General features: G+C 42.8%; 1 protein-coding gene across 7 annotated transcripts in view; it reads left to right on the top strand.

The window, feature by feature from the left end:
• The window catches only part of CEP43 (centrosomal protein 43), a 2,274,574-nt gene that overhangs the window by 1,104,802 nt on the left and 1,147,233 nt on the right, over window positions 1-22,539 (top strand). For all 7 annotated transcript variants that reach the window (XM_044069398.1, XM_044069434.1, XM_044069407.1 and 4 more), the window contains exon 8: window positions 7,269-7,339. In XM_044069398.1, the coding sequence (XP_043925333.1) occupies window positions 7,269-7,339 (71 nt within the window). The remainder of the gene's footprint in view (window positions 1-7,268; window positions 7,340-22,539) is intronic.

The raw sequence follows: 22,539 nt of genomic DNA, 5'->3' as shown, positions 1-22,539 counted from the left end.
ATTCAGAAGTGGAGCGATTGTAAGAATTGATGCATATTGCCAGTGTGATTTAAGAGGCTGGTGTAGAGTGCTGTGGAAGGTTAGAAAAGCTCCTAGACAGAGGTGAGTAAGTAGCTTATTATTATTAATTAAGTACTCTGATAATTGCAGTTTTTTTTCCAGCCTCAAGGGCAAAGGCTTTAGGCAAGGATGGCCATATTACATTTGGCATTGAAAATCTGTGTGCAAATGCACAGCTTGTCAAAACATGCATTGGTCATTGAAGGGGAAGGTTTCCTTTCTCTGAGGCGCATCAACTTTAGAATTTTTTATATAACTTTAAGGATTATAGAGTGAGAAGATATTTGTGTGTTGTGTGAATTTCCATGTATGTGTGGGGATGGGGTGGGAGGGGGAAATAATTTTTCAGTTCTGCTTCATCTTTTCATAGAAGTGGAATTCAACCTGATAATCTACATGTCCTTCACCCTGCACAGACAATTTGGAGTAGCCAGGTAGCTTAAGTCGCATATCTTTGGTATGTGGGAGAATAACGGAGTACCTGTAGTAAACATTGTGCATATTGGAAGACTATGCAGGCTTCTTCCAAACAGCAACCTGAGGTCAGGATCAGACTTGTACCCCAAAGCTTAAAAAAAAAGAACTTTACTCTGAAGCTGTGAAACATCATCACAAGCACTTTGCTGTTTTGTATCCTAAATACCTGCAGCATTAAATCTGCCTTTGTTGAGCAATTCTGTAACATAAATTATCAGTTTTGAATTCCTGGCATTGTAACTTTTGATGTTATGTGATCCTATCTCGCCTACATTCAGTACTGATGGGCTCGGAGCCGAGGGACTCGGCACGCTATGCTATATAGTGAAGCCTCTTATTGGCTGAGCTATTTCTTATCCCAGGATGCACCACCACTAATCCCCCAGATCTCGTTTGCCACTTACAAACTAGGACGTGGTCTCAAACTTGGCTGGGCTAAGTACTGTTTTTTCATAGTTTTCCTGTCAGGAATTTGGCTATTTTGAACCCAAAAGCTGTTTTAACAGCTAGTGTTGTTGTACGAGTGTATTTAGAATATATTTGTTGAGAAAGATTGTGTTTTTTGGTTAAAGGAAGGTTTCCCGTTTAAGTTAGAGGGGCCTTCCCCTATTCCTATCTAGCGTTTTTTGTGTTTTTTTTAAGTGGTCAAGTACCTGCTTAAGTTAGAGGGTCTTGACCCTCATTTTCAGTGTTGTGGTACTAGTTCATGTATTGTTTCTGACATTGTGTTTTGTCAAAAAAAAAAAAAAAAAAAAAAACTTTAAACTTAAACTTTCTTAGTTAAATTTTTCTAGTGGTAAAACTTGTTTCTTAGTGTTAGTCAGCATGTCTAAGGAACATAGACCCTCTGGGTTTAAAAAGTGCGCGAGGTGTGGTTACAAAATGTCCATAACGGACGACCACTCCTCGTGCGTTTATTGTTTAGGCGCCAAGCACCTACAAGAGTCCTGTAGCGTGTGTCACGCCTTCTCTGCTAGAGTCCTCCAGGAGAGGAAAAATAAATTAATATTAAAAGGTCTGGTTAAGCCCTCCTTCGAGGAGGCCTTATCTTCCTCTTCCTCTCCTACGAAAAAGAAAAAAGCGTCGGCTCCGACCAGTCTGTCGGAACCGACTGCCAAAAAACCTAGGCAGGCTTCTCCATCGGCTCCACGGACTTCGGAGCCGAGGGCGGAACGGTCTGCCTCGATGCCTCCAGTCTCGACCCCTCTGGTTTCGGAGCCGAGGACTGGGGCATCGAGAGGCGGGTCACCTTCATCGGCTCCACTGATTTTGGAGCCGATGAGGGTTACCGGCTCAGACTCTTCCCCTTCGGCGCCGAAGCCCTCCTCGGCACCGAGGGAAATTGTTTGAGATCTCCCTCGGAACCGATAGTGGTCGAATCCATTCGGAGCAGGTCCCCTAGTCCTATGGAGCCGATGGAGAAATCGGTTCGGACCCGATCGGTGTCATCTAGATCTTCCAAGATGTCTGATTCGAACATTGACAGGGTGCTCCTAAGACTTTTCCAGTCTCCGGTGTTTCAAAAGTTAGTTTCGGCTACAGCCCAGTCGGCTTCGGAGCCAATGGTCCACCCTGCTATTATGGTTCCTCCTCCAACAGCCTCGGCACCGTTGGAGCCAGTGCTGGTGGAGCCGATGGAGGTTTTCGGGTCGGGCCCGACCCTTACTCCAACTCTGGCTCTTGAGTCGGAGTTCGGTACGCGGACTTCTTCTGTCGGCCCCGGAGGGGACGCTTCGGGACTGATGTTTGCGTCGGCTGCGGGATTGCTGTCTACCGTTGTGGCCACGGAGGTGGGACCTTCCCAGGATTCTGGTGGTCCCGCCTTCAGGGCCATGAGGAGTGCGTTAGCCAAATCTTCTTTGGCTACCTCCACGGTCTCCCCAGCTCCTTCCCTGCACACTGAGACTGGGTCTTTGGCAGTCCCCCTGTCCTTAGACAGCGGAGCCCCGGGGCCTGAGGTTACCCCCACTGGGGGTTCCCCTCCTCCTGGAGGTCCCTCTGAAGCTTCTTCGGAGGAACCCCCCAGGAAAAGAGCGTGCAAGAGGAAGCACGTTGACTCCCCTGATGAGTCTCTTACATCATACACTGATCTCGATGATGCAGAGGGGTCCCCTAAGTCATCCTCAGATGATGTCTCCTTTGCAGACATCCTGGAAGCCCTTAAACAACGAGGCGGCTGGCAATCCAAACCCCCTTCTGCTGATGAGTCGGTGTTCCTTAAGGCCTTCGGGGCTCAGCCCTCTGCCTCCTGGGTGTCTCCGCCCTTCGACGAGCTCCTGGATTTGATCTGTCGAAGGGCGTGGGAACACCCAGACTCTGTGGAACCGGTGCCTGCTCGTCCTAATAAGTTCCCGTCAGCACCCCCAGAAAAAGAGTTTCTGACGAAAGATGTGGCTGTAGATGCTTTGGTGGTGGCATCTGCTACCCAGCAAGATGTAGCAGAGGCTTCGACGTCCGTCCATCCTCCTAATAAGGAGTCTAGGAGCATGGATCGGTACGGTAATCGCACCCTAGGTTCAGCGGCCTTTACGTTAAGGTCCTTGAACTATCTCACGCACTTTACCAGATTTCAGAGGGATCTGATTAGAGAACTTTCCGATACCCTCTTAGGTAACCTGCCTGAGGAGCTGGCCCAGACGGTTGGCTCTCAGCTGGCTATGCTGTCCTCCATATCAAACTCGTCCATGAGGCTCATTTCTTATGCGGCCGAAGGGGCGAGTAGAGCGGCGGGTACAGGCATTGCTCTACGGAGACAAGCCTGGCTCCGCCTGTGTCATTTTGCGGAGGCCTTTAAGTCTTCCTTTGCCGACGCCCCCTTTGATGGGTCCTCTTTATTTGGACCCAAGGTAAAGGACACACTGACCCGCTGCGAACAAGAAGGTAAGACTTTGACTGCCGTAGGGGCACGATTTTCCACTCCCTTTCGGCCTTACCCCAAGGCTAAAAGAGGAGGAAAAATGTGGTTCCGTAGATCTCAGAAGTCTTACCCCTCACAGCAGGACGATCCCCCTTCTAGAGGCAGGGGAGGGGGAAATTCTTCTGGAAGACGCCGTCCCAGAGGCGGCAGAGGCCCTCGCAACAATGGAGACCACGAGTCCTTTCATGGCTCTTCAGCTTTTCACAGTCCCTGAGGGATTGCCCGACTGTGCAGCTCCGGAGCCAGTCGGGGGTCGTTTTTTGAGGCACCTAAAAGCCTGGGAAGGTATCACTCAGGACCGATGGGTGCTTCAAATTATTGCCGGAGGTTACACCATCCCTTTTTCTCACTCCCCACCTCAGTCCAAAAAAATCCCGGAACCGCCACCCAGTCAACGGAAAACTGCAGCCTCAGAAGTTTCAAAGCTGCTGCAAAAAGGAGTCATTCAACCGGTCCCCGCAGACCAGATCGGATTAGGGACTTACTCAAGATTCTTTTTGGTGCCAAAAAAGACCAGGGACTTGAGGCCCATTTTGGATCTTAGCATTCTAAACCGTTCAGTCAAAAAGTCCAAGTTCCGAATGGTCACCCTACAAACAATTCTCCCATTGCTGGAGAAAGGTGTTTGGATGTGCTCCATAGATCTCAAGGACGCTTATTACCATATCATGGTACATCAAGCATCCAGGAGACACCTGCGCTTCAGCCTAGGAGGCAGTCATTTTCAGTTCCGCGCGCTGTCCTTTGGTCTCACCACAGCCCCCAGGGTGTTCATCAAATGTTTGGCAGTCGTGACTGCTCACCTGAGAAGTCTAGGATTCCAGGTGTTTCCGTATCTAGACGACTGGCTCCTAACTGCCACCTCCAAGCATCTACTACTGTGGAGCCTACAGGCCACGACATCACTGGGCAATTCCCTTGGAATCACATTCAATTGGCCAAAGTCTGTGTTGCTGCCATCACAACGCATAAGATTCATCGGAGTAGAGATAGACTCAAACCGAATGCGGGTCTATCTGCCTACAGACAGGATACAAACCATACAAGCTCAAGTTCGAGCCTTACTTCCCAGATCCAAAGCCCCAGCCAGAATGGTCTTGCAGCTTTTGTGATCCATGTCCGCCACGGTTCTTCTAGTTCCCCTAGCAAGGTTGCACATGAGAATTCTCCAGTGGCTTCTTTCAACTCAGTGGTCCTTTCAGGATCTCCCTCTCAGTCACTTCATATGGATCACGGAAACCTGCAAACGGGACCTTCGCTGGTGGCTGGTGCCCTCCAATCTGGATCAGGGACGACCCTTTGTTCCACCTCCTCCTGTGGCCACTTTGACTACGGACGCCTCCCAGATGGGGTGGGGGGGGGCATTCCCTGGGCAGGTCAGTCCAAGGCAAATGGCATTCGGAAGAGACCCTACTTCATATCAACATCCTAGAAATGAGGGCGGTGCTTCTGTCCCTACAAGCCCTTCACGATTACCTCCCTCAGGGCGCAATTGCCGTTCACTCCGACAACATGTCAGTTGTCTGGTACCTGAACAAACAGGGAGGGACCAGATCCTACCCCCTTTGCAGAGAGGCCATGAGAGTTTGGGAATGGGCAGTGTCGACCAAACGCTTTCTAGTGGCGACTCATATCCCGGGCAAGTCCAATGTGATAGCCGACAGACTCAGCAGAACTATCCTCTCTCCACACGAGTGGTCTCTGAACATTACAGTCGCAAATCAGATTTTCAGCAAATGGGGAGTTCCGTGTTGCGACCTCTTCGCTACCCCGCTGAATGCGAAGTGCAAAAAGTTCTTCTCCCTCACCCTGGCTCCGGGGAAGAGCCCTATGGACGCACTAGCCCGTCCGTGGCCCACCGGCTTGCTGTATGCTTTTCCTCCAGTTCCTCTCCTTCCCAGGGTGATCCAAAAGGCGTCTCTCTTGAGGAGCAAAATGATCTTAGTTGCTCCTTACTGGCCTCGTCAGGTATGGTTCCCCTATCTTCAGAAATATGCACTGGAAGGTCCATGGTTCCTGGATCAGATCCCAGACCTATTGGTTCATCAGTCGGGACTTTTCCACCAGTCCCTACACACCTTAAAATTGACGGCTTGGCTCCTCCTCTTCCGACTATAGTCAGGAATCATGCCTTGGATCCGGAAGTTGTACACATTTTATCGGCCCACAAGTCTGCTACAAAGAAATTGTATTCTAGCAAATGGAAAAGATTTGCTATTTGGGCTCAACTCCGGGGTCTGGATCCCATCACTATTCCCGTATCAGAAGTACTGAAATTTCTAACTTCCCTTTTCAATCAAGGCTTTTCAGTATCAACTATCAAGGTTCAATTGGCAGCTATTTCCAATTTTCACGAATCTATAACCCCACCTTTAATGAGCAACAGATTGTGTAAGACCTTCTTGAAAGGTGCTGCGCTTTTAAGACCTCCGATTTCTCATCCTGCTCCTCCATGGGATCTCGATGTGGTGTTACGTGCCTTGACTTCCTCCCCCTTTGAACCGGCAGCAACATGTGATTTCAAATTTCTATCGTGGAAATCTGCTTTTCTGTTGGCGATTACTTCTGCCAGAAGGGTTTCAGAACTTCAGGCTTTGTCTGTAAAACCTCCGTACTTGGTTTGTCACAAAGATAGAGTATCTCTCAGGCCAAATCCATCCTTTGTCCCTAAAGTTTGTTCTGGTTTCTGCCTACAACAGTCATTAGAACTTCCAGTCTTCTTTCCAAAGTATTCTAACAAAGCGGAATACATATTCCACACATTAGATGTCCACAGGCAATTGCGTTTTTATTTAGATAGGACCAAACAAACAAGAAAATCAGATCAATTGTTTGTATCCTTTTCAGACAATAAATTGGGCAAAGCCGTCACAAAGGTCACTATTGCCAAATGGATCAGGGACTGTATTACTCAAGCTTATTCCTTTTCTAATAAAGAGCTTACGACCTCTGTCAAGGCTCATTCTACAAGAGCTATGGCTACTTCAATAGCATTCCATTCTAAGCTTGCCATTAGTGACATTTGTGCTGGGGCTACGTGGTCCTCCCGCACACTTTCATTTCCCACTACAAATTGGATGTGGCATCTAGAGGACGAGCATCATTTGGTTCCACAGTGCTCAGGAGTGTTTTCCAGTGAGCCACCCAGGATTTAGGTGCTAGGGACGCTGTCCCATCAGTACTGAATGTAGGCGAGATAGGATCACATAACATCTTTTAGTTATGTACTTACCATAACTTTAGATGTTTGGGATTCATCTCGCCTACATTCCTAATAACCCACCCTCCTTCCCCCTTCCTTGGAGATCAGAAGATATCAGAAGGTCCGAATTCTGTTGTTTCATCTTGAAACATCTGGCAATGTTATATAAACAAGTTGTGCATGTGTGCATGAATGCGGACAAACAAGATCTGGGGGATTAGTGGTGGTGCATCCTGGGATAAGAAATAGCTCAGCCAATAAGAGGCTTCGCTCTATAGCATAGCGTGCTGAGTCGGAGCCGAGGGATCGGCTCCGAGCCCATCAGTACTGAATGTAGGCGAGATGGATCCCAAACATCTAAAGTTATGGTAAGTACATAACTAAAAGTTATACAGGTGTTCAGTTTTATTTATTTTTTCATGTTTTTTTTTTTTTAATCTGTTGTCAGGTCAAGGTAATAGAAAAATTAGCTCATGTTTGTGTATCGAAAGCATGCCATTTCTGAATGCAGCAAAGTACATTTCTTTGTTGTCTGACCTTTGTAATCAAAATGCAGGTTAAAGCTGTTGATAATGACAACCCAAAGCAAATTCTATTTCTTGTTTTTTGCAGGATAAAAGTGGGAAAATAAGTAAAGATGATGTGAAGTTACTGTTCATGGACCTCCTACCTCACTTTCACAGGTAAATATGTTTCTGATATTTCAAGTTTATCTTATTTTGGACATATAGTATGTATTTTATTTATTTGTTTATTTATTTAACTTTTAATTTAAATTTGTTTACCAGGTTAGAGCACTGATCAGGAGTAACCAGTATCAGCCTGGGAATAATAAAGTCAGGATTACATTCAGTTGGATAGCAAGAACATGATGAAAATATATGACTATAGTGTACTGTTATCAGCTAAGAAATGAAGAGTACATACAGTTGTAATATACATTATTTACAATAGGTAAAGGCAATTCTCATTTAGAAACTAAAGTGTATGTATGATAACAGCTATATATTGGCAAAATGAGTATGATAGAATAGTTGAACGAGGGATGTTAGAGTTTGTGAGTAGCTTCAAAGAATACACTGGTGCAGTAGCACATCAATATTAAGACAGCAAGTGCTAATAAGAGAAAAGAGTGATGTATTTCAGGTTAGGTGATATGGTTGCATGAGGGACAATGACATTTGGCTGATGAGAGGAGTGGACCTTTTGCAGAGTCCTAAGTTAAGATGACATGCCTTTTATTTGTGTGGAAATACTTTTCCAGAGTCGTGGATCTAGTATAGAAAAGCAGTGGTCTGTACATTAGACTTCAGTTGTGGTTTGTTTCAGTATGTGGGCAGTGTTTGTGGTCTCTGAGGCCATAAAGAGGAAAACTGTCTAGTTTAGCTGCTACAGGAAAGAAGGTTTGGTTGACTAAGAGCTTGAACATTTGGGATCCTAGGAGAAAGCCACCCTTTTGTCGAACAGTGAGCTGTTTTGCTTTTCTCAGTGTTTTGCAGTGGTAGTAATTATTAGGGGCTGGGTAATAAATCTACAGATTTTATTTTTATTAGTTATTGTTTTAATATGTGCAGAGTTTGGTTTTGGTGTTGAGGCTTTGAGGGGAAAACTGTATTTAAGTTGGGAGAGCTGAATACCTTTGACTGTGGCTGTTCTGGAGGCTGTATTAAGAAGGGGAGGATTTCATTAGCCTGGAATAAAGGTAAGTTAACCTTTTTCCTTGTGTAGTTGAGGTAGAGAGAGAGAACTTAAGGCAGGAGTCAAGTCAAATGCTGAGATGTTTAAAAGAGGGTGTGTTTTGTGTGGGTGTGTTTAATTTAATTTTATTTATTTATTTCAGTTTGATAACCAGGTAATTGGACTGGCTGACAGACATTTTTCAGCTATGATCTGGTAATTATGGTGTAATACACAAACAAGAAACTTATGCAGAGACTAAAGAATACACAAAATTGTACAGTACTTTTGTATGTTATTTCCAATTATAAATACAAGTGATATTATTTACAGTATGTACAAGTAAGGTAGGCATTTTACCAGTGGTCATTTGTTAAAAGTATGTATTTACAGGAAAGATGTGACTACAGCATAAGCTGCAGTGACTGGCCACTGTCACAGAAGCATTTGGTGCCCGTAAATAGTTGCTCTTTTTGTTTGTTTCTAAATAACTGAAGTGCCTCTTGCTGTCTCACTTCTACGGGTAGCCAGATCCAAGCAGATTTATCTAGCCTAGAGATAAGTCATTCTTCTGTGGAGGTTTTAAAACAAGTTCTAATGATGGTAGATACTGCCCTTTTGGCAGTCTCTAGGTGTGTAGTTAGTCTGCTTGATGTGTGAGGGGACATTGTTCAATTTTTAATAGCTTGTAGATTTGACAGATAAGTAGAAATGTGACTCTGTCGTATACAGGTATCCACTTACACAGCCATAGAAATTGGCAGTGATGAGTTTGAGGTCCTGCAAAAAGAACAAATTTGAAGATTTGATGTGTGGTAGTTTTATTTTAGATGTCTGAGCTGGAGTTCCAATGGAAGCCTGTATTCTATTTTTGGGATAAGCTCAGTTTTAGCTAAGGCATTACGAGGTGTAGGGATGGGGAGGTGTTAGATTCTGGAGCATAGTTTTAGGTGGAGTATTTTGCGGGTCTATATTACGCCGTCAAAACATGTTAACATCGAACACCACATTGTTGACAAGTATTCAGCGAAATTCACATCCATGATCCACTGAATACTTAAAGGGTAAGCAAATAACTTGCTCTGCAACCCAATGGAACTAAATCTACCTAAACCAAACCCACCCATGTGGAGGGTTGCACCCCCCACCCCCCGAAGCCCCCCACTCCCCTCTAACTAAATATACCAACTCCAAGATCGCACTACAGTAGAGAAAAGGGAAAAATTGTGCAGTTTACCAACTACGTCTTTGCCCTTTAAGTATTCACAGAATCATAGAAGTGAATTTTGCTGAATATTTGTTGACAGTGTGGTGTTCAATGTTAATGTGTTTCAACGACATAATATAGACCCATGCTTTGCTAGTATATTGACAGACTGGCCAATGAAAGAGAGGTACTTCTGTTCTGTTACTAATTGTAGTGAGTTGGAGTATGTATAAGTAATTATATTTGGAGATTTAGGGAGTTTTTGTTGTTCTAGATATACAAAAGACTTTTGTGTATTTTTTTAAGTTTCTGTTTGTTGTCAAAATAAATGTTTTTTTCTGGAGTCGATAAGGTTTTTGTTGGGTATACATCAGATAAAGGCTATTAAATCTGATTATAGGTCTTTCTGGAGGTTTGGTACTGAGTTGTACCTGTGAAATAGTGCCATGCCATTTGCTTAGAGTAGGAGGGTGATATGAGATAGGTGAAGGAGAAGTTTATAAAAATGGAGAATAGTAGATGAGCAATTATGGAAGCTTGTGGTACTGCTTTCTGAAATCTAACTGATTTTGAAATTAAGGTAATCCGATGTATATTTTTGTCTTATTTAGCATATGGGATGTTGGATCAGGTCAGATCTGACTTCAGTGCCTTGTACAGGAGTATTGAACACTGACTCCTCCCCTACCTACAAGTGCCTCCTCATAGCTGATTTATCTCATATCTCTTTTGCTGCCTGCCAGAACAAACGTGTTTGCCAAGGGCTCCAGTTTTTTCAGACGTGATGGCCATTTTTTGATTCTCTGCTTAATCCTTCCTACAGGATAGTTTTTAATTTTCTTCCTAGTTTGATTAGTATATTTAGATAGTTAGGTTTGTTAAATAGCTTCTTTAGTAAGATATTTCACGAGTGTATCGGATGGAACTTTGTAGTAATATTCTATAGATTACATAGTGGTTTTTCATATAGGTTTTTATAGTATAGCATTTAAGTAAAATAGTAGCTATAGTGACTTTCTTACTTAACTACTGATCTATTAAGATGTATTTTAGTTATATTTTCCTTTCTCACATCATGTATATGCACACACATGCATATATATATATATATATATATATATATATATATATATATATATATATATATATATATACATATACATACACACACACACACACACACACACACGTGTTCAGTGGGATTCAGAATAGTTTCTATTACTGTTATACTATTTACAAGTTATTCTGATGGCTGAGAAGTCCACTGGTTTCAAAAAGTGTTCAGCCTGTGGGCACAAGATATCCCCAAGATTCCTATCTCCTTTGTGTTTACTGCCTATGTCCTTCCCACTTACAGGATAGCTGCAGTATCCGTGCTGCCTTTGGTACCCAAGCTGTTTAAGGCAGAAAGTAAAAACCTATTATTAAAGGACTTCTTCCCCCTCATACAGCATCTGGAATATCCACAGAATCCAAGGCAACATCCACCTCTAACGTCTTCAGACAGAAAGAGGGAAAAAGAGTAAGAAAGATCTAAAGAAAAAGACAGAAATGTAGAGAAACATACAGAAAAACAAAATGGGAAAATGCAGAGAAAACAAACAAAAGGTCTTTGGATCCAAGCGCTATTCTGGGTCTGCACCTAAGTTGTTCAGGAAGTCTGATCCAACTACAACCAGGATCCGAGCTTCCTCTTGAAACCTTTTTTGTGGGGCCAGTCAGCCCCAGACTTCATTCCTTAATACTTATATGTTCAAGACCTCCATCTGTAGCTTCTTCGAGTTCTGGATGATCCACCAGAAGACTAACCAAAGTGGATATAGATTATATGATGAGGAAATTCCTGAAGGCACAAATTCAGCTGGGGGTCCTCCTGGCCCCATTTGTGAGGAGAGAGGGCTGGGAATGAGCCCATCGACACCACCCCTGCTACTTCTGATGCTTCCCTTTCTGGCATCAATGCATATGGGTCTGAGAACCCCTGTGCCCCACCAGCATTGGATCTGATAGCCCTGAAGACTTTGGTTTTGACATCATCTGACTTTTTCAACACTATTGCCATCTGGTTGAGAGGATTCCCAGAACCACAGAGTCTGAGTTGGAGCCACAGCAGTAGAACTGGCTTTGAAGTTTTCAGAGGTGTCCCTTCCTCTCCATGCTTCCACTCTAGGTAGTTCAGCTCGAAGGTCCTACTTGGAGCCAACCTTCTTTGAGGTTGGGAAAGCTACCAGGTGTACTAATAGAGGTAGTTCTTCCTTGGCTACATTAGTTGAGCTGGCTTTCGAGGCTGTGAAGAAAGCCTTGGCTGCACCAAGGAGTGGTGCATGCACCATGTTTGGATCTATCCTGACAGCCATTCGATCCTGTACCTCCTTCCTCTTATTCAGGTTGACAGGGACAGATGCATCCAAACAGCTTTGAGGCAGCTCGACGTTTGAGCTCCCTGTCTGACTCCAAGGTATCTTCTTCAGAGTCCCTGAGCCTCCTTCTCCAGAAAAGGACATACAAATGTAACATATAGACCCCTCTCCTACGTCCATCACTGAAGACACTTACTTAGATGATGGAAAGGGTTCCCATTAACCCCCCCCCTCCGATGATGTCTCCTTTGAAGATATTCTGGAATTGATGAAACGGGGAGGGGGGTTCCACAGAAGTGCTCTCCTCTGAGTCTGTGTTCCTTAAAGCTTTTGGGTCTGGCCCTTTGACATCCTTTGTAGTCCCACCTCCTGACTCCTTAATAGATCTCTTTGCTCAGAATTCCTGGAAGGAACATGATGTAGCAGAGCCCATTTCTAAAAAAAAACAGACAATATTTTGGTTGCCCCAAAGGATAGGATACACTGGTCCAAGGGGCCTTATGGTGGTAGCAGCACCCTCAAAGAAGGAACTGTCTGAAGAAGGTTTTTCTGTCCAACTAACCAACAGGGAATCAAGGGCATTGGGCAGACTAGGGAAATGGATATTTGCTTCAGCAAACTTTGCACTTCGAACACTGAACTAGCTAGCACACCTGACACATTTCCAAAGAGACTTGATTAAGGAGCTCTCCAAGTCTGTTTTGGGTAGCTTTACCTATGGACATGCAAAAATTAGTGAATGCCTAAATGTCTGCCCTGCAATCATCCTCAAATGTGGCCACAAGACTGTTATCCAATGGAGCTGATGGTACATCAAGGGAAGCAGGCACAAGTATTGTCATGCAATGCCACATGTGGATGCAGCTATGCAGTTTTGTGGAGAGCTTCAAGGCATCCTTTATAAATGCTCCCTATGACTCTTTCACCTTGTTTGGACCTAAAGTAAAAGAACCACTTACCAGGAGTGAACAGGACGTTAAGCCCTTGTCTGCCATGGGAGTCCATTTTTCTACTCCTCAGGGATCCTTTTCTAGGAATCAGAGGCGGTAAGAAAATTTGGTTCAAAAAATCCCAAGGTTTTCACCAGGACACTTCTGGGGATAGACCTCCCTGATGCAGAAAAGGAGGCTTTCCTAATTAATGCCTTCCCTGATGCAGAAGAGGAGGCTTTCCTAATTGATGCCCTCCCTGATGCAGAAGAGGAGGCTTTCCTAATTCATGCCAACCATGAGGTACAGGCAGACTGCAAAATCAAGGTTTCCATGGGCTGTTCACTGAGAAAACCTTACCAGCAGAAATGAACTCCAGCAGATATAACATGTCTTTCTTGGAAAACTGTCTTTTTGGTTGCCATTGCATCAGCAAAATGGGTTTCAGAACTACAAGCACTTTCTTGCAAACTGCACTTCCTTATTTTCCACAAGGACAGAGATTCCCTGAAGTCACATTCCTCCTTCCCAAGATGGCAGCGTAATCCAGTCTGAACCAGCAACTTGATTTGCCAGTGTTCTTTCCAACCTCCATGCCTTCGATATCCGTAGACAACTCTGGTCCTATTTATGCAATACTAAAGGCTTTAGAAAATTAGACCAATTATTTATATCCTTTTCCAAGGCCAAACTAGGATGATGCGTGTCAAAAGGTATGCTTTCCAGATGGCTAGCAGATTGCATTTCTTTTGTTTAAAAGACAAAATGTCTGCCTTCACATTCTAAACATAAGGCTCACTCTACTAGAGGGATGGCAGCTTCAACAGCATATGCAAAAAAAAAAAAAAAAAGAGTACCTGTCAGTGATGTATGTGCAGCAGTGATTTGGTTTGCAACTCGTATCTTTATATCTCATTATAAATTGGGTGTCAAATCTACAACTCTCATGTCCTTTAACTCTACCATTCTCAGGAATTTCCTTCCTTGTGTCCACCAAGGACCTTTTTTGGTAGCTTGGGAATCTGTCCTACATGATGAATCATACAAATGTAGGCAACACCAGATACAAAATTTATGTATTTAGCATAACTATAGATCCGTGTTTTCTTATTTTCATCTCCCCTCCCTCCTTCCCCTTTCAAATTGTAATTTTTCATGCAATGAGGCTCAATCAGGCCTTGATGGGACCCTGCTTGTCTCTTGTTCCACTTTTCTTTATAGTGGGATAATGTTGCACTATCCCTTTGCATTCCTTCCTGCAATTATTAGAGACCATTTGAAATCAGTCAGCAAACTTGATCTGAGGTAAATCGGCTAAGAGGAGGGAATTATGGATGGGGTGGAGTTAGACCTCTCAGATCCAATACTTTGGTATTGAATCAGATGAAAACAGACCACATGGATCTATCGTTATGGCTTTCATTTAATTTTGATGGAGAAATGACAATGTATGGTTTAGTTTTGGAACCAATGTAGAGGAATGAAAACTGTCTTTTTTTGTATAGGTGATAGAGGAGGAAGGTGTCATCAGTGAGGTTGAAGGCTTTTGTAAAGTTGATAAAGGTGACACGATTCAGCTGGCCTGTCTGAGTAATGAGTAGTATTTCATTAAAGAGTCCATAATTGTGAGTGTACTTTTATTGAACCAGAACCTGTATTGTATTTTGGGAGTGGAGGTTATAGGTAGTGATGATGTAGTTTATGAGCTGAATATGGATGATTTTTTTTTAAGCAGTTTGCCTTGAGTGGGAAGGAGACTTTGGGCAGCATGATACCAGGGAATCTTTTTGGGCAAGGCTTATATAGGCTCCAGGGCCGTTAGCCTAGTACACACCTATGAACCTGTGAGAGTGTTTGACGTATTGGGAGGTTTAGGTGGGGTTAGATTGGTTTTACACTGGGTTGATAATGGCTAGTCTCCAATTATTTGGCATGATATTTTGTGTTCGACAGAGAGTGAAGATGTGTTACAGGCTGGCTGTGAGGAAGTCCCTGCTGTAGTATAACAACTGGGAATAAAGATCATCTGCATATGATCAGTTTTTCATAAGTAGTTCTAAATCTCTTGTGTTGACTTAAGTAAAACTGGGGATTTCAGTCAGCTTGTTTTGGGATGTGGGGGTGGGGGTGGTTAGTGTGAAAGTTTAAGATGAATGTTAGGCTGAAAAATTAAAGAGGATGTCAGGAGGAGAGAATATAGTTGTTGCTTTTTATGGGTTGTTTTGAGTATCTCTTCCTGTAAGTTGATTAATTTATTTTATTTCTAGAGTTGCTTTGTTGACTTAATGATTTTCAAATGTTTTTATCATTTGACTTTTGTGTCATTCCATTGCTTGTTTTGTGAGGCTTCTCAGTTGGATATGGTGTTGCATTTTGCTATGGGACGGGTTGTTTTTCCATGCCTGCCATACATAATCTTTCAAAAAGGATTTTAATTCAGCAGTTTGCTAATCATTTAATTTTGGTTTGTAGAGTTGAAAAATTATAGGGAAAATAGGAAAGAATGTGTCCTAGAAGAATCTGAGTACATTTGTGAGAGGCTACTGCAGCAAGGTTAGGGTTAAGACCAGTCTGTGCTGGAGAGGCTTTCAATTTTTTTTTTTTTTTTTTTTTTTTTTTTTTTTTTAATTATTGTTTAAGTATGTCTCAGGCTTGAATGAGATTGTTTTGGGGGGATTATTTGGGGGTATATATTATGAAGCTTATTATGCAATAGTCGTGTTATTGTTGAGTTTTAAGTTAATCTCTGATATCTTTCCCCTTAAAATAATGATTCATATTCTTCTAGACTCTTTAAAGTGTACCTTTTAGATTATCTTCTGCTTCTGTGGCATTTTGCTGAAACTTCACTTTAGATTTTCACAGGTGCAAGTGCTAATGAACATTGCTCACTCTCAGATTTGTTTAGCAATGTTTGTCATGATACAAGTTAGGTGACATACAGACTAAAAAAGTTAAAGCTTATTCTGGAAAGAGCTTTATTAGCAAGCCCTTCTGCTAAGGGCGAAGCTGGTAGCTGACAGGATCACACATTTTAAGAGACTTCAGAAGGTGGGTTCAGTTGTGAGGATGATCATCTTCTTTTGCTTACTACCTAAATAAAAAAAATCCCCGGTGCTTATGTTTTCAAGACCCACCTCCACAAAGTCCACACTACATCTCTGATGCTTAAGTTTAACGTCTGTCTTCTTCTCACAGGCTAACCACTGGTTCAGCACACGACCCCCAGTAGAAATGCATTATAATGCAAACAATGGGACTGTGGCAGTGAACACCTCTGAAATAATGGATATGCTGCCTTTTATATGCTTTTGGGCAGCATGCAAATTATTTCACAGATGTTCACTGTCACAGCCTGATAGTTTGCATTTTATTTTTTCCAAATTTCCTTTACTGAATTTTGTATGACAAAAACAGAGTGAATATAATGTAACAGATAAATCAAGAAAACATAAACAATAATACTAAGTATATCTAATCTACAAACAAGTGTATATAATTATATACAATATATGATGTGCCTACTCAAATACATGTAACAATGTTCACTTGGTAATATATTGCTAAAGGAAGAGGATTTTTATGAAGAAAAAGAAATATATCTAAAAGAGAGAGAAAGAGAAAGCTTGCCTGCAGTTACTTATGAATGTAGGGTGAGATAATTTGGATGTTGAAGTAATTAATCAATAAGCTGAAAACGTCTGGTCCAATAGTCAATTGAATCATGAAAATATGTTCTTTTTATGATGAAATACGAGATGTCCTGGCTGAAATCACTGTTGCAGTTTTCCTAACCAAAGGATTATCACTGCTGATGTCTGGCCAGGGTACCAAAGCTTTACCTTCCCAGGACTGTATGTCCAATGTGTGACCTCATTTCATAAGTATAGGGGTAAACAGACAGATGTATGAGCTTAATTCCTCAGATTCATTTGCCGCCAGCCCAAATGCAGGTCGTATATCTGTTGGACTGATTTTCATTTGGTTGTTGGTACCATTGCCTCACGTAATCAGATAAATGCCCCATTGGGGAACTTTCCTTTACCTTTCTAAAATGTTTTGCCTTAACAGTATTAGATGCTAGAAGGAGTAAGTGTGCGTGAGGTAGATAAATCCCATATGAAGACTTGTGTACCCAATGCCTCTGTTCTGCATAGAAATGAAACACAGCTACAAGTCCTGTTCCATTTGACAATCTTTTGAACCTAAGACGTTATGATCCTGTTTTTGTCCTCACTCAACACTTTTTTGGAGACCCAACATATGAAACACTTGGCCCACTCCAACATGGTGGATCCTGCTTCCCCAGACCTTCCCCCCGTCACTTAAGAAAAAGCTTAAAAGACCTAGGTCGGAGACTCAGTTACTGTTTCTGATTCAGATGTATCCACTGCTCTCAGATGCCCTCTACTGAGACATCAGGCTGGTATGGTGTAGGAGGGCCTTACCGCTGAGGAATCCATAAAGAAAGGTGAATTGCAAATTATCATCTCATAGGGTCTAGAAGGCTTTCCTCAGATACTAGGTAGGGAAGAGATCCCAGGTAAACGTATTGAGATACCTCAGGGATCTGAACCACCAGCTTGGTTCAGGCAAAATGAAGCATACAAAAACTAAGCATATAACTTCTCCTCTTCCTAGGCTGAAGGAATGGATAGACATTTCTTAAGGTTTGCTCAATGTAATTTTGGCCCTGAAGCTTCCTGCCTTTTCTTCTCTTCCTCCCACTCCTCAAAAGATTGATGTGGATTCATCTTTCTCTGAAGATGAGGAGGCTTCTAATTCTGATCATTTTCTGGCCTTCTACTGTCAAAATCTATTCTTCTGTCCAAGTCCCTTATGATGATGAAGATTCCATTTCTCCTGACTGTGCTGTGGAAGAAACTTCTTTTGAGAAGAGAATTTTAAACATGATGAAGCAGTTTGATGAGTTTAGGCAGATTACAGGGGTCCAAAAAAGATACTTCAGCCTGTTGGAAATGGGTACCCCAGCCCCTTTCCCAGTTCCTCCTGTTCTTGAGGCTGTCTTTGATGTCTTTCAGTTCACTTCTGCTGCTACTGACTCACAACCTCTTGCCCGCAAATGGTCAGACAGATTTTATAAAGTTGCTGATGATCTTTAGTTCTTGTTTAAACATTCTGTGGCAGACTCTTCTGCATTCTCTCTTCTGATAAACCTAAGCTCATTCTTATTGCCAATACATTCCCTTCAGACAAAGCTAGCTGTGCTATGGATAGGTGGGGTAAAAAGAGTTATACCTCCTCTGCTTTGGCATTCAGTGCAATTAATTACTAAACCCCAGTGACCAAGTATTTTATATCCATTGTCAATTCCTTGAGCAAGGTAGTGGTGGATTCGAAAGGAACTGATTCTAAATAGTCACTGTTGTCCTTACTCAATCAGGATAGACACAATAGCTATGATGCTGTAGAGGCCTCGCCCAGAGCAGCTGCTACTGGCTCTCTCATCCCCAGGTATGCATGGTTACACAATCAACCCATACCTAAAGACTTTAAAGCAAAAATTGTGGATTCCCCTTTAGACTAGAACCCACAAACAGCTAACCTTTTCAAAGCTCTCCAAGAACAGAAAAAAAAGTATGAAGGACTGCAGACAACTACTGTTGACTACTTTACCAAGGTACCAGAAGAATTATCCAACCAAGTCCACTTTTTTTGTCAGAAGGGATCCTAGACCCAGTAAGAAACACAGGAATGCCGTCAGAAATAGATTCCCAGAGAAAACAATTAGATTCTTCTTCTGGTAGCCTTCCTTTGGGAACAATCTTTGTAACTATCTATAAATCCCCCCCCCCCCCAGCACCATCCAACCTTGCCCTAACACACTCAAAAAGGCTGACCCAGCCAATTTCCATATGGGAAAAGATTACCACAGACAAATGTGTGCTTTCTTTTATAAAAAAGGGCTATGCCTTGGATAGAACTCCCCCCTCCCCAACTAAATGTCATGCCTTCCTCTGCTGCCATGCATTCTGCAGGAATTACAGACACAATGGTAGAACCAGTGCCAAATTAATTGGTTAGAAAGGGCTTTTAGTCCAGACTCTTTCTTGTACCAAAGAAAGAAGGGCTGTGGAGACCCATACTGGATCTCTCTTTACTAAACACTTTCCTAAAAGTGCCAAACTTCAAAATGCTCTCACTGCACTCTCTGCTACCTTTCATACTGCCTCGGGCCTTTCTAGTAAGTCTAGATCAATGTACCCTCCATTCCCAGTTCAGGAAGTGTGCACATATGCCTCAGATGAGGTATGGGGGACCTGGAAAGGGGCACACTCAGTACAGGGCAGATGTTCACCAAAACTACTAAAGGAACACATCAACATGAAGGAGATGAGGTCCCCTCATCCAAGCTCTTCAAGCCTTTTACCATATCTGGTATCTGACCAGGTCCTCTACGAGTGTTCACATACAACACAGCAGTTATGTGGTACATAAACGAGGAGAAGTCGGGTGTTACTAGCTGTACAGATTGGCATAGATCACCTGGGCCATTAGTAGCTAATTGCCATATACATCCCGTTGCAGGATAATGTGCTGGCATTAAGCAGGACCTTCGAGGACTCTCACGAACCTTGAACAGACAGGTTTTTGTGGACATCCTCCACCGTTGTTAGACACCTCAGATTGACATGCTTGCCTCAGACACTAACAAGCAGCTCCTACTTTTTGCACCAGAGGTCCTTGCTCATCAGCCTTGAGGACAGATGCTTTTATCTTTCAGTGGACAGAAAAGTTCCTTCCTGTATGTCTTCCCTCCACTACTATTCTAAAGGCCTAAAAAAAATAAACTCTTGTCCCCTTTTGGACAAGACAGAATTGTTTTCCTCTTTTCATCTAGCCAGGAACAATTACTCCAACTGACACTTCTAGCAGATCTCATCTCACAACAGAAAGGGTTACTACTACACTTCAGCCTGTCATCCCTACATCTAACTGTGTGGATGATAGGGTTCTAATTCCTTACAGGCACCACTTTTCTGAGCAAGTAATTAAGATTCTCCAGTTAGCCAGGAGACCCACCACTCGAAAATATTACATAGTCAAATGGAAGAAATGTTCCCTTTTGGTGCCATAGGAATGAACAGGACTCCCAACAAGTCAGAGGTACCTCCCATACTAAAATAATGGTTTGAACTCATGCATACAGGTCTGGCCTACTCTTCTGTCAAAGCCCACCTGTTAGCCATTTCTGTTTTGTTACTCCTCAATCCTCCACTTATGTCCAGGCCTGAGATCATGTTATGCCTTACAGAGGTTATGTATCTTAGACCACCAAGGAAGACCATAACTCCTCCCTGGAACTATAGCTTCGTGATGGAAAAGCTTACCTTACCTCCCTTTGAACCAACAGCATCAACAAATCTCAAATTCTGCATCTGGAAAACTATTCTGCTTCTGGCTCTCACTTCAGCTAGTAGAGATTCAGAGTTTCAGGCTCTCATGGCCATTTCTCCCTTTCTTATTTTTCACAAGGACATGGTGACAATAGAGGCTAACCCTTCATTCATGTCTAAAGTAGTGAACAAGCTCTCTCTCAGCCAGGGCATGTATCTTACTACTTCCTTTTCCAACCAACAGGACTAGAAGGAAAGGGTCCTACTTTCTCTCTCGACATTCTCTGACAGCTAAGATTCTATTTAGACAAAACCAAATCCATTCAAAAACCAAATCCATTCAAAAATTCAGACAACTGTGTCTCTCTTTCATAAATTCAAAACTGGGTCAACCAATGTCTAAAACAATTGCAAGCTAGATCTCATCTTGTTTGTTATTCTGTGCTTGGAAAGTCCTTCCTGTCATCCCTTGACCTTATTCTTTCATGGTGGTTGAATCTTTTTGGGCCTTCTACTGGGGGAGAGGTGCCAAGGCCATACTAGAAACTGACATTTGGTTTTCTGTACACACCTTTACTAAACACTACAGAATTTATGCCTTTTCAAGGTCCCCAGCTGCTTTTACTAGTTCACTAACCACCCTTACTTTCTCTTTAGCTTTGGGAACCACCCAAGGGTTAGAAATACAGCTACAGTAATTTTAGTCAGGACATAGTACAGTTGTGTAAGAATTTACCATGACAGTAGATGTCTACTGATCACTATTGTGATTGTCCCCCCTCTGGAAGCAATCAAGGGGTAATTTATCCATGCACCAGAGAGCCTGGCTAAACATCACAAAAGATAAAAGGGGGCAGAGGATTATCTACAAAGGGTATAGAATTCCCTTTTCCCTTCCACCTCCATCTATATGCAAATATTCCAATGTTCCAGCCAGTCAGAGGAAAACAGCAGCGCTAGAAATACAAAAGCTGCTAGAAAAAAGTCATCCAAGAGGTCCCACCAGACCAGATGGAATCCGGAACTTTCTTAAGATTCTTTTTAGTGCCAAAGAAAATGGACTGTAGACCAGTTTTGGATCTCACCAACTTAAACAATTCAGTTTGACATACAAAGTTTCAGATGGTCATGTTTCAGTCCATTCTGCCCTTCCTGGGCAAGGAAGACTGGATTTGCTTGATAGACCTTCATGATGCTTACTATCACAAAAAATTGAACAGACAGTCCAGAAGTTTTTTACGCTTCTGGCTGGGAGACAGTCACTATCATTTTAGAGCACTGCCCTTTGGCCTCACCACAGCCCCAGGGTGTTCCCCAGATGCATGGTAATGACAGCAGCTCACTTGAGACTGCAGGGATTATGAGTTTTTCTATGCTTAGATGACTAGCTTACTACCACCCTGACCAGGCATTTACTGTTAAGAGCAAGAGATCAGGTACTCAGGACTTATCTGGAGATAACCGCAAATTACAACAAGTCTCTGTTACAACCGACTCAAACTTTGGAATTCGTAGGAGCGGTGTTCAACATGGTATCAGTGGCAGCTTCTCTTCCTCTGTCCAAAGTGCAGACTGTCAGATTCCAGGTCAAGAAAATAATTTGCAGTACCAAAATTTCAGCTTTGCTGATTCTGAAAGGGTTGGGGTCATTGTCAGTGGCCTATATTTTAGTTCCTGTATCAAGATTTCATATGAAAATTCTTCAATGGATGCTAGCAACTCAGTGGTCGATTCTTTATCAACGCATGTCAGCACAAATAAGAATCACTCGAGCATACAAGAAATGTCTTTGGTGGTGGATCCGATCCAATCAGATCAGCTTCTTCAGTGTTGTCCTTTCATCCTCCCTCAGTCCAAGGCTATAGTGACTACAGACACTTCCCAGATATGGGTGGGACATTTCCTGGGGAAAATAGCCCAAGGCACTTGGTCCACTGAAGAGGCCAACATACATAGAAATGTTCTGGAAATGAGTAGTGCTCTTTAACAGTGCAGGCATTCCAAGACTGTCTCCCTTTTGGGACAGTTGTGATCCAGACAGACAGTATATCAGTAGTTTGATACATCAATAAACAAGGAGGAACTGGTCTTACCCCTTGTGGCAAGAAGCCCTCAGAGTGTGGCAATGGGCGATATCATCCAACCGCTTTTTCATAGCAATGCACATTCCGAAGAAGTCCAGTGTGATAGTAGACAAATTGAGCAGGACCATTCTTTTACCTCATGAGTGGTCTCTCAACTTAAAAGTGACAACAGTGATTTACTGTCATTTGGGCCAGCCTTGCTGCAATCTTTTTGCTTCTCCTCCAAACAACAAATGCAGCAGTTTCTTTGCCCTAATCCCTCATCTGG

The sequence above is a fragment of the Protopterus annectens genome, chromosome 1.part0 (genome assembly GCF_019279795.1).
Source record: "Protopterus annectens isolate FY-2018-M chromosome 1.part0, PAN1.0, whole genome shotgun sequence".
Taxonomy (NCBI): Eukaryota; Metazoa; Chordata; order Ceratodontiformes; family Protopteridae; genus Protopterus; species Protopterus annectens.
The sequence above is the reverse complement of the archived record's forward strand: the minus strand, read 5'-3'. Positions and strand labels throughout refer to the sequence as shown.